The following is a 12500-nucleotide window of genomic DNA, read 5'->3' as shown; positions in this document are numbered from 1 at the left end:
TTATAGGGTCTATATATTGTATCGTTATATGGTACAGTATATAGAGGTTACCCCAATACAATAACGACACCTTAAGTTAATGAGCCATATTATCCAAGAAGAATGGAGAGCTCACCAACTGCACTGGTTAAGCATTTCCCTGGAACACGATCCTTAAATTAATTAACATCCAGGTTCCTAATTACTGCTGGTAAACATAGAAAAATGGAGTACAGTAAAGAAACGTGCCCATAGTTTCACTCTGTTTGGGAAGTGAGATCACCCACTTGCAAGGCAAGCATGTTCACCATTATATCACAGGACAATATTGTATAGGTCTATTACTACTAAAAATGAAGTAAGGAAAGATGGTGTGTTGATGTCAGTAAGAGTTGTAGGGAACAAGGCAATAATACAGTTTTGAAGATTGTGTTTTTTTTTCACAAAATCAATAATTTTTTTTATAGGTACTGTAAAGTACTTGATTTCTTCACATTTGTTCTTATCTGTCAAATAACTTTTCTTGATACACAATGTAAGTGGAGATGTAATTTCTCCTTGTTGAACTATATTAAAGTTTAAAAAAAAAAAATCAGTATGTGCACTCACATATGCTTTATATTTCAGGACAAAGGGAGCACATGATTGTTAACAAAAATCAAAAGAAGCCTGAAGTTCCCACAGTTATTCAGAAAGAACTATCACGGAGAATGGTTTATGATTTAGATTTCTACAATTTCTTAGAGCAGCGGCTCTTTGAACAGAAGGAAACCTTCCTCTCTAAACAAAGCATACAGTAGTGCAACTACCTCGTCATCTTTAGTCAAAACCATGAGTAAAATAGTCAACAGGTTATCACGTATAAGAAAAAAAATTGAAAACCAATATACAATATGTGTGTGATCCTTAAGCACTTAAATTATTCATATTAAACTCATAGTACAGTACTGTACAGTAATGTAAAATTTATTTATTTTATTAAATTCAGGGTTTATGAGAAGTGCAAATTTCTGTGAATATGTAATGATAACTATAAATGATGATGGCTGACCACCACCTCTATGACTTGTAACATTAAGTGTATGTTATACAGTACTGTACTTATAAACAAGCAGAATTTATAGCTATTACCCTCTGTTCTACATCTCCACATTAACTACAGGAATACGTACCTTGTTATATGTTACCTTATAAATTTCTTGACATGAACAAGACAACGTTGGTACTGAACCACCAAATCCCTCCACTACAGCCACAACAGACTTATGTAAGTCACAGAAGTACATTTCAGTAAAATGCAATTGATATTTTTTCATAAATTACTATTTTCGATTAAAACCCCTCAGACATTACATATTACTGTACTAACTAAAAGCCTTTTTGCTTTATTACTGACAGTGTACAACAGCACTGGGCGTAACACACACAAGTAGTCCCATTCCATACCAAAGGAACAAAATTTTTTTACTTACTTTTATCCTCTTAACCACTGATTGGCTCGTTAGCCGCTTGGGCGACCGATCACGTCTCTGTTACGCACTGTTGGCAATTTATGGGCATGCACCGGCTCTTAAATGTATCTGAACCTGCTCCAATGTTGGTCAAGTTTGGTCTTGAAATAGCTCACACTCGTGCCATCACAACACTGGCAGATTGTTCCAAGAGTTCGCAACCTTGAGCTGTGATCCCTTGTAGGGTGAGCGTCTGCCAGCTTCAGGTAAGGACACTCAACTGAGTAGTGCCCTTTTAAGATGTTTTTACTCCTCAATTAGGTCTCCCCTTGCCCGTCTGTAGTATAAGCTAAGCAATTGCAGACGCTCTAATCTATCGGGGTAGCAGAGGTGCTGAAGATCAGGCATCAGTCTGGTGCTCCTTTGGACATTTTCAATCAAATGACAATCCCTAGCATATCTCGGGGACTAGACGGGGAAGCACCTCGCTCTTGAAGATCGTTACGAGGGACCGACCGTGTAGATATCTGAACGACCTTCTTACAAGCCCTAATAATTTAGTTGCCTAATTCCTGATTCACCTTCTCGCAATGGCCCGAGAACTTCAGCTCATTGTCAACGTGCACAACTAGGTTCTTTTCACATTCAGTCTCAATTAGTGCAGTTTCTTCGTCCTGGTGGGACATATGATATGCCTTCTTACCATTGGTATGTCCCAGGAGCAGCCTCTTACACTTTGACATTGAATCTTAGCAGCCATTTGTTTGACCATTCTTGAAACTCACAGAGATCCTTCTGCAGCTCTTCACTGTCTGCTTGGTTCTTAATTTCCCGAAATAACTTGGCGTCATCCGCAAACAATTGTATGGTGGAAGGTACAGCGGCAGGCATGTCATTTATGAAGCAAACAAACAACAGCGGGCCCAATACACTGCCCTGTGGTACCCCGCTTGTGACGTGTACACATGCTGATTTCGTGCCAATCACCACACACTGCTTGCGGTCATGGAGAAACTCTCCGATCCACACTAAGACATCTCTTCGAATTCCATACCCTTCCAGTTTAATTTTCAGCCTTTCATGGGGTACGCTGTCAAAAGCCTCGGTAAAATCTAGGGATATTATGTCGATAATCCCTCCCTGTTCCATAATTTGGGTTCAAACATCCAGTGCCTTGAGTTCATGTAATTGTGTTAAGCAGGAACATCCTGGCATAAAACTGTTTTGGCAATCATTTACAAGGCTGTTTTGTGGTAGATGTTCCACCATGGCATCTCTTATAATGTTTTCAAGTACTTTACATACTATGCTGGTCAGGCTCACCAGTCTATAGTTATTCGTGGAGTGATCATCACCCTTCTTGAAGATAGAGGGGGGGCCTCTTGATTTTGGAGGGAATTCCTTAACTCGGTTAATTATCCTATCACCGTGCAATTGTTTAAGCTCTTTCATTTTTATTTAGTTTTTCTGTAAAAATAATTCAGTCTTAATTATCTCCTTCCTATTGCTATTTTATTATTTTTCTATTTTTCTTTTTTTAAACTTTTTACTATAGAGATTAATGAATGTGGTTTTACTGGGAGTCAAACAGGTGTAACAACCATGAGCTGCTTTACAGAGTCGGGCGGTAGTGTCTGTGTGACCGCCCGTAGAAGACTGACAGGTTATTCAATATATTGTACATATTTACATGCAGGAAAATATTAGAATTCGTTATACTAGATTTATCAAAACTTCAAAAGCCAGATCACAATTGACTTTCCTTTGAAAGATTATGAATAAAATATAATTCTCAGAGAGATGGAAGTTTCTCTAAAATTTTCACTTTTTTCACACAAATACACATATGAATCTGTAGGTAATGTTCACTCATAAGATCATTAAAATTTTCAAAAGTGTTTAAGCTTCGTAATAAAATGGACGTATTCAACAAGTGTCCGGGTGAGTTCCTTTTATGCAGCCTAAATATAATATAGAATTAATTGACCTCTTTAACATTTGGACGGCTTTTAACCTTTGAAGCAAACTACAGACTGAGACGCTTTATTTAACACATCATCATGACAAGTATTGTCACCAGAGAAGGAACAAAAAACTACTTTAATTTCACACAGAATCTAAATAAGTTTCACTCTCCTTAAGTAAACCATGCAGTATTTAAGTTCCCCAGGTCGTATATAAGTACCACCAACATATAGGCTTTACTAACGTACAGTATTGTTAGTGAATATAGTTACAATACTTCATAGTTTGTAGTTCTGTAATATATCTATAATTTACTTTAGTTATCCCAAGATATGTAATTTTCTTTAGTGCCCGAAGAACTAAGTAACATTTTCTTTCTGGTTAAAATCGTGAATTTCTTATGTTTTTCAGTTATTTGGTATCAAAAACTCATTTAATTTTCACACTCTTATTAGATTTTAATATAGTTTTATTTAGTTGGTAATAGATGATTATTCAGAGGGCGATTTATATTTTAAACGTAATAAGGAGGCGAGCGCCATCTATGACTTAACAGCGCCACTAAACTCTCATCACTGGGGTTCAATGAAAAGTTTCTCATCTGGTGATACTGGAAGTCAGTCGCCAGCAGGAGCAACACTTTGACAGAGAACCAAGATGGAGGAATGAGCGGGTTTAAGAAGACCTGAGTCCTGGAAATAACCGCCTGAAGCATTGGTGAGAACTTTATTAGAACCTGTAGTATTATATCATATATGTAACATTAATAATACAGAGTAGTTGTTAGTAAATTATAATGGTGAGAAAGTGTATTTAATGGTTAAGTCCACATTGTGTTGGGTCTGCCAGTGGAGGTGTTGACTTACTGTATCGGTAAATTTTCATACTTTTGTTCTTGTTGCCACTGTACGAAATCAAAGTTAAAACAATGATTGGTATTATTGCAGTTTCGGCCATTACATGGATGACTGTTTTAACCATCTCCAACCTTTAGATCTCCTTGTTTGGAATATTTCTGAACCCATTTCAACCAGGGAGCAAAGAATAATGTCAGAAATGAATTTTATAGTTTTCCATACTTTTGGGTGGGACAACTCTAAAACGGTTACTTTCCCACGGAAGTAAAGGTCAAATTCGATTAAGCAACACCAAAATACACAGGATTAACTAATTTCTAAATTACTAGGGCATATTGGCCCAAACTGCAATTTTAATCTGTTTTTGCAATTTTTTTGATGTGTTATGAACAAATTTGATTTAATTTCAGGCACAAATCAATAGTTTCTGAGATACCCCCCATCTCAGAATCTAGAGATTATCGCTTATCTCTTAAAATACTCAAAAAATATATATTTCCGACGAAAATATCAGAAGATAATTTTTTTTTAAATTGTCTGAACTGTGTGATAGGTACATTAAAAGGTAATTTTTCATTAACCATCCATCACCTTTTTACAAATTTTTCTCAACCCATTTAATAGATCTCTTTGAAAAATGAAAGAATATACTTTAATTTAGCAGGGCACTGCAAAAATATACGAGATAGTCGCCATTTATTTGTTGTAATAATCACGAATTTTCTAAGTCCCAATTTGATGTTTTGGTGACACAACGGTTAGGGTAGGACATGGCCTGTTAGGTTAGATCAGGGGCGACATACTCAAAACACCTCATCAGTTATGTACAGTAGCAGAGATACAGTACCTTAATTTACAGCCTCCTTACAGTCCCGTAAATTTCTCACTCAAAATTTAATTACAGTCCCGTCAGCAGTCCGTAACTCTAGTATTTACCCTGTAAATTCAGTTCTCTTGTCTGAAGGTAGATGGCATTGCAGGAGCTAGTTGGCCAATCATCACTCAATTACAAAATCATCAACCAATCACAAGAGAAGGAGAAATCAGCCGAGATCGACACACGTGTAGTTGCTAGACGTACTTCAAGCGTCATTGGTGAAGATGGAATTATGTTTTTGCAGCCGCGCACTACAATTTGTCTTACACTCCCACTTATATATACTCTATTCTATCTTCATTAATTTAATTTCCAATATCTATACAACACTACATATTCATATACAAGCTCCACCCAAATATCTCAAATACTAATCTTGCTGTGACTCCATATGTACAATTAAACTTTGCGTTCAAAGCCAATATATCAATAGTCTACACTCGGCCCCGCCCCACTAATCCAATTGCGCGATTTAAGCCGCTTTTACCTTTCAAAATAGTTATATTTTCACAAAATTTTTCTATAATTATTTTATGCTAAATATACACACTGTATAATACAATACACTTTACATTGCCCTTCCATTATCTCTCTTGTACACAAGTTCGGTCGAGTGCAGTGAGGCGAGTCTCTCTCTCTCCAGAGATCGCCTCCCTAAACCCAACAGTGTTAAACATCTACTTGTATGCTGTAATTAATTATCTCGTGATAAAGTGTTCGACTTGTTATACTATATAAGGGGACTTTGTTATACTAGATCAGGGGACTTTGTTATACTAGATCAGGGGACTTTATTATACCTGGTCAGGGGACTTTGTTATACTAGATCAGGGGACTTTGTTATACTAGATCAGGGGACTTTGTTATACTAGATCAGGGGACTTTGTTATACTAGATCAGGGGACTTTGTTATACTAGATCAGGGGACAATTTACCAGTTTAAATAACTTAAGTTTACATAAGATCGGGGGACTACTATTGTTCTTGCTAGATGATCCTTAATTCCGCTTCAAGACGCCACCCGACCATCTAGCACAATACATTTACTTGGTAGTGTAGTGGATTTCTCCCCTACAAACTCTGTTTGTCGCTGAGTAGCCGACCCCACCAATTCCCCAGTGTATGCCTCGTGGTCGAGGTCAACCAGTGCCGCCATACATCACGGAGCGGGGGTCAACTACAAAGCCACGCCTACCCCTGCAATTTAAGACCTGACCTCGTGGTGACCTGTCCTCGCGAATATGTAATGTTTGCTGATGATATTACTCAAATCGTATCATGCCCAGGAAAATCAACCCAATTTATGGCACTCTACACGGTAAGAGCGATAAAAAACATAAATGATTTTGAGAAAAAATGGAAAATCAGGTCAAATAAGAACAAGTTCAAGATAATACCAATAGCCAAGATCAAAACAAGTCCAGTTATAGTCGATCAGGAACTATACCCATACGACACTGAAGGCAGGATGCTTGGACTAAAACTAACAAAAAGAGGATATATAACATAGTTAAAAGATAAAGAACGACAGGCATGAATAAGATTATCAAAAATAAAACGCTTTAAGAACCTTAGCATTAATAACAAAAAGATTTATATAGCCCTTGTCAAATCAATTATGGACTACCCACCCATCCCATTGAACACTCTTAGTAAAATGAATGTTCAATGAATTATTTATGGTGCATTAGGGTACTGGCCACTTCAGACACAAAGACAGGCTATAAATAGCCTTGTTATCTACCCCTACATCTCGCCCTGAGCCAGAGGGAAGCGTCTTGGTAAATAACATTTGTTTGCTTATTTTCCATTTACTTGAAATAGATTTACCGAATTATTTGCGTGAGTAGCGATCGCTGGCAACTCGGGGGTATATAAACCAGTGCGAGGCGGGAGGAGTAAACCTCCCGTATCACCTTTCACCTTCGTTCTCAAATCGAGGGTGGGTTTAATTGAAGCCTACCGGTCACTCGGAGCCGGTGGATACCCAGCAGTCGTCAATATAGGAGTGATGGCGCTGATTCGGCATGATTAATCGGCTCCACTCTACCTCGTGGGCTGAGGACCCCAGACCCGCCACGTGTCGGAGTGTAACCGACCACAACAGAAGTTGTTAGAGGCGCCAGTGCTATACCCTGGGACAGGCCTTGGAGTTATGTTTCACAGTGTGGCTGTATGTGTTTGTATCAGTATTAGTGTATTGAGAGTAAGGACAAGGAACTGGTCCTGCTATGTAATGTAATGTGACACCAGTAAGAGTGTAATATCTGGGTAATTGCTGTTGAATAAATAAGAAAATAAGTAAATAAGAAATACGGAGTCTGTATTAAGCCCAGGAGTTGAGCCTGGTACTTTGATTTTATATTAATAAACTTGTTCTTTGAGTATTTTAGGAGTATTCATTTCTCCCACAGTAGTTACCTTTATTTCCGTCCAAGTGACCCTGATATCAGAATTACACTACCCATGTGCCTAGACCATCGACATGCTACCAAAAAGAACTGAGGTTAGAATATTTAAAAAGTCAATTACGCTGTGGCTGCAAGTCTTAAATCACCTTTATATACATTCTCGAAATACTATATAGATACTGACAGATATTGGTAAGCCATATGGATAGACATACAGTACATAGATTGACAGACTGACAAATATTTATTAATAAATAGATTGACAAATACTGTATAGATAAAACTGACTGAAACAGGTATTCATAGATAGATATTGGTAGATAATAGATAGATAAATTGATAGATATACTGAAAGGCACAGAAAGACAGACACACAAACATACATAAGCAGTTAGATCAGTGGTTCCCAACCTCTTCCATTCTGTGACCCCCAGACAAGATGTGATAACTATTGTTGTCCAAGCCTAAATCTTTCTTCGATGAAACAAACTAAACGTCACTGGATTTTTTTTTTTTAACGGGAATTAGCCCACCCGGGCACGGGTCCAACGACCCACAACGGAGCCTGGGGGGCAGAAAAAAAAGAACGGAAAGAAATTGTAAATATAGAAAAAAAGGTTATACAGTACTCTGACATTTTCTATTTTCACAATTTTCTGATGAAATATCCCATTAGTTTTTTTTTTTAACAAATCATGATACAGTAGTTAAGTAGCAAATCCCAGAAGTTATGTCTTATGTACGCAAAGTTTAGTTGGGTATTAAAGAACTAATTTTAATTACTAAATGAAATTTTAGTTCAGTATTAAATACATACTTTTAATTATAACATTAATTTCTATTTAGTTACTGTAGTACGTACGGAAATAAATTTAAATTATAAATTAAATTATAATTGGGTATTAAATACTTATTTTGAAATAAATTTAATTATAGTTAGGTAGTAAATACAGACTATTAAGTACTAAATTAAATTCTAGTTAGTTACTGAAGTACATACGGAAATAATTTTAATTTTTAAATTAAATTATAGTTAGGTATTAAATCCTTAATATGAAATATTAATTTAAATTATAGTTAGGTAGTAAATACATACTTTTAAGTAAATTAAATTCGAGTTAGTTACTGTAGTACATACGGAAATAAGTTTAATTACTAAATTAAATTAGTTAGGTTTTAATTACTTAATTTATAGTTAGGTAGTAAATACATAATTTTAAGTACTAAATAAAATTGTAGGTAGGTATTAAATACATAATCTTTAGTACAGTGCTAAAATAAATTATAATTAGGTAGTAACTAATTTAGATAAAAAATTTTTATGTAAATTAAAATAATGTATAGTTAGGTAGAAAATCACAATACAGCTGTAGTTATGTAGTGAATTACACCGTTTTTGTTTGTTTGTGAACTGATTGCATTAACCCTTAAACAGCGCCAAGGATGATTGAGATAACACCCAATACAAAAGTAATTTTATACTATACTAAACTGTACTGTGCAGAATTTTTTTCCATCATTTCTAACTTCTTTTGTTCAACTTGAATCTTTATTTTGACAAAAGCTGAATCTCCAAATCTTATGCAACTTTTGATTATTTGCAAGTTGAATGTTGATCATTGTTTCTTCCAATTGTTTATCTAAAAATTGCTGCCGTGTGCTCCAAAATAATTTATTATTTTCTTCCTCTTCAATGGTTATATTTTTCCTGTTTGGTCGGTTATACCGTTTTTCATCAAATAATGATGTTTTCTCTTTATTATTCTGGGAGGAGGTTGAGGGGCTAGGTTGTAAATTTGGGTCATCGCCTCTGCTGGAGGCACGCTCTGGTACAGGATTTGTGAAGCACAAATCTTGCCCTGGATTTGTAGAAGGCATGCTTTCAGCAAAGTAATTGTGGTACTCATCAATGAAATTGATTGATGGGTACACATCCACTTCAGCTGTTCTACTGATCGCCGAGGTCCATATCCCTCAGCATTGAAACTTGTAATGCGTATCCATGCTTGTTTCTTTAGTGCAACAAGCTTCCCACAAGTACTTTTATTTTTCAATATTCTCTCCTCTCCAATCAAATAAACTAAGAAATCCCGCTCTCTCTGTGATATGGGACTTGCCCGGGAGACTTTGGAGGTAAACATATCCCTGACGAGAGCTGCTACAATACTAAACATGGCGCCAACAAAGGTAAACAAACACACACAGGACCCACAATGCATCAGCGAAGGAGACAGTATTACCAGACCTAAAAAAAATCATCCCGCACGAAGTGGAAGAGGTTCGAGCATTTAAAAATGCCGCTTGATGGAACAATACCTTCGAAAAGATTCTTCGTTGGAAGGGGTAGATGTTGTTTAATAATATGGCCGTTAATTTTCTTAGGATCGGGTTAGGTTAGGTTATATCGAGATTAGGTTAGGAGTAAAATCAAGACCTCACTCGCGGGCCAAATTCTCAGTACGCATGCACAGTGAACCGCATCGCGCGACACAATACTCACCAAACTTAAACCAACACTATTAGTTCTGGTCAGTTTATCTCCGCCGTCATGAATATAGATTGTGATGCACGAACTGAGACCCGGAGCCGAGTTAGTATCTATAACGTAATGATACTTAACCTCGATACAATCTAACTTAACCAAACCTAGATACAACCTAGCCTAACGAACCCTAACCCCGACATAAACCTAACCTCGATACAACCGAACCTAACCTAGATACAAAATTCCCGTTAACGCCAAATCCTTCGTTCGACCTTGTAAGACACACCGAGGCGAGACGCTATCTTGATGCAGCCTGGGTGGAGGTTATCTTGGCACGGCCGTGTGTGTTAGAGAGTGGGAGAAAGTTTACTGTGTGTGTGTGTGTGAATGGTGACCCCACTTCTGCCTCTCTCTCTCTCTCTCTCAGACCCCCCTACCTGGAGGTTATGTTAGGATGGTCAATCTTTAGGTATAATTGAAGTGCCTAATCTTCATGTGCTCCACTGACTTAATTATCTTGATGTTGTATATAAGATGAATTTAATATGGATAAGTATATTACATGCAATAAAGCTCACCAAGGTTTTATGAACTTATTGCAAGTATGGTTATGGGTTAGGTGAGTGGATGCACAGCATGTACAGGCCTACATTGAGGCAGAAGGGGCAAATTGGAACATTTTTGGTTGTAAAGAAGAGAGTCACACTGTAGAGATCTGCGAATAAATTATTACAAAACCTACGGGGTTTCTATTTCAAATTCACTTTCATTAATACAACATCTTAAATGTATTGTAACATGGAAACTATGCAGAATCTGGACAATAATAAAACATTTAATGTGAAACCAAAACAGCTATCACAACTGATAAAATAAATATACAGTACAAATCTTAATAAAATGTGTTACGAGTGTCCGCCATAAGTTTTGTCTTTTCTTTTATCCTCTTCACCAAATGATCGACTCGTTAGCCGCTTGGGCGATTGGTCACGTCTCTGTTACGCACTGTTGGCAAGTACTGGGCTTGCACCGGCTCCTGAATGTACCTGAACCTGCTCCAGTCTTGGTAAAGTTTGGTCTTGAAAGAGCTCACACTCGGTGTCACAACACTTTCTGGTAGATTGTTCCAAGGGTTCACAACTCTACCCGAAAAGTTTGCCCGCACAGTTTTCTGGACTTGCGGCTTCTTCAATCTTGAGCTGTGACCCCTGTGGGGCGAGCGTCCGCCAGCTCCAAATAAGGACACTGACTGAGTAGTCCCCTTGAGATGGTTATACACCTCAATTAGGTCTCCCTTGCCCATCTGTAGTAAGCAAGTTCAGGCGCCCAATATCTCAGGGTAGCTGAGGTGCTGAAGTGCAGGCACCGGTCTGGTGGCCAGAGTTGCCAACTTAGCGACTTTGTAGCTAGATCTAGAGCTTTTGTTTTTTCTAGCGACATTTTAGAGCGATTTGCGACTTGTCGCAAATCTAGAGATATCCACAGAAATCTAGCGACTTTCTGGATACTTTTGGACTGTCCATGAAAACTAGGTTTTCCTAATTTCGAGCCATAATATATAGCAACGGGGTTACAGGACAATGCATTTGAACGGGTTGAACTCATAAACAACTTCGTCAACGCTACCTGACAACATTCGTGTGCTGCAGTCTATTTCTTTCTGAGCCGATGAATGCTTGAAGCCTATTAAATCAGATATACTTGGTTTGGACACTTATTTACAGAAGATTCCAGCACCTTTACTAAGATTGATTTCAGTGGAAAAAATCGCATCACACAATCTGGACAGAAACATCTAACACCCTAAAATTGTGGTCAGAAGTGGCAAATTACAGAGATGCGACAGGTGAAAACCCTTACCATGATCTGGCTGAAATTGCACTCGCTGCCTTATCTCTTCCGCATTCAAAAGCAGATGTAGAGCGCACATTTAGTAATATGAACTTTGTGAAATCAAAATTGCAACAAAATGAAACTATCGACATTAAAGACAATTCTACAATAAAGTATGGGTTAAAAAGACAGAACACCTGTTGTGCAAGTAGAACTTCCTAGTGATATTTTAAGAAAGATAGGGACTGTGGAGGCATACAGTTACAAGAGAACCTGACCAGCACTCATTCAGCCTCTACAGTTGTTCACACTGCCGACGACTACGAAGAGGACTGGATGCAATTACTATTGAATAAAGGGTGCACATTAAACTTTAAAAATAATATTTTTTTATATTATGCATTTTATTTATACTCCGTCCATTATAGTCGGCATTATGAAAATATAATTTGCATCAAATTCCTGAAGGGGGGAATAGCTAGCGACTTTCCATGGAAGACGAAGACATTTAGCTACTTTTAGGTACCAGCCTAGCGACATTTGAAAATGAGTTGGCAACCCTGCTGGTGGCCCTCCTTTGAAATTTTCAACCAACTGACAGTCCTAACATATCTCGGGGACCAGACAGTGTGACAGTACTCC

At 37.4% G+C, this 12500-nt stretch overlaps 1 protein-coding gene and 1 long non-coding RNA gene across 2 annotated transcripts in view; one reads left to right on the top strand and one right to left on the bottom strand.

Annotated features, from left to right (window-relative positions):
* LOC121860736 (heparan sulfate 2-O-sulfotransferase pipe-like) overlaps window positions 1–1558 on the top strand; it is a 64481-nt gene extending 62923 nt beyond the window's left edge. The window contains exon 8 of the mRNA XM_042358064.1: window positions 607–1558. Within this exon, the coding sequence (XP_042213998.1) occupies window positions 607–779 (173 nt within the window). The 3' untranslated portion in view covers window positions 780–1558. The remainder of the gene's footprint in view (window positions 1–606) is intronic.
* LOC121860737 overlaps window positions 1–9904 on the bottom strand; it is a 20253-nt gene extending 10349 nt beyond the window's left edge. The window contains exon 1 of the long non-coding RNA XR_006087923.1: window positions 9033–9904. This is a non-coding gene — a long non-coding RNA (uncharacterized LOC121860737). The remainder of the gene's footprint in view (window positions 1–9032) is intronic.
* Window positions 9905–12500: the final 2596 nt, after the last annotated feature.

Source organism: Homarus americanus, unplaced genomic scaffold (assembly GCF_018991925.1).
Source record: "Homarus americanus isolate GMGI-L3 unplaced genomic scaffold, GMGI_Hamer_2.0 scaffold23617, whole genome shotgun sequence".
NCBI lineage: Eukaryota > Metazoa > Arthropoda > Malacostraca > Decapoda > Nephropidae > Homarus > Homarus americanus.
The sequence above is the reverse complement of the archived record's forward strand: the minus strand, read 5'-3'. Positions and strand labels throughout refer to the sequence as shown.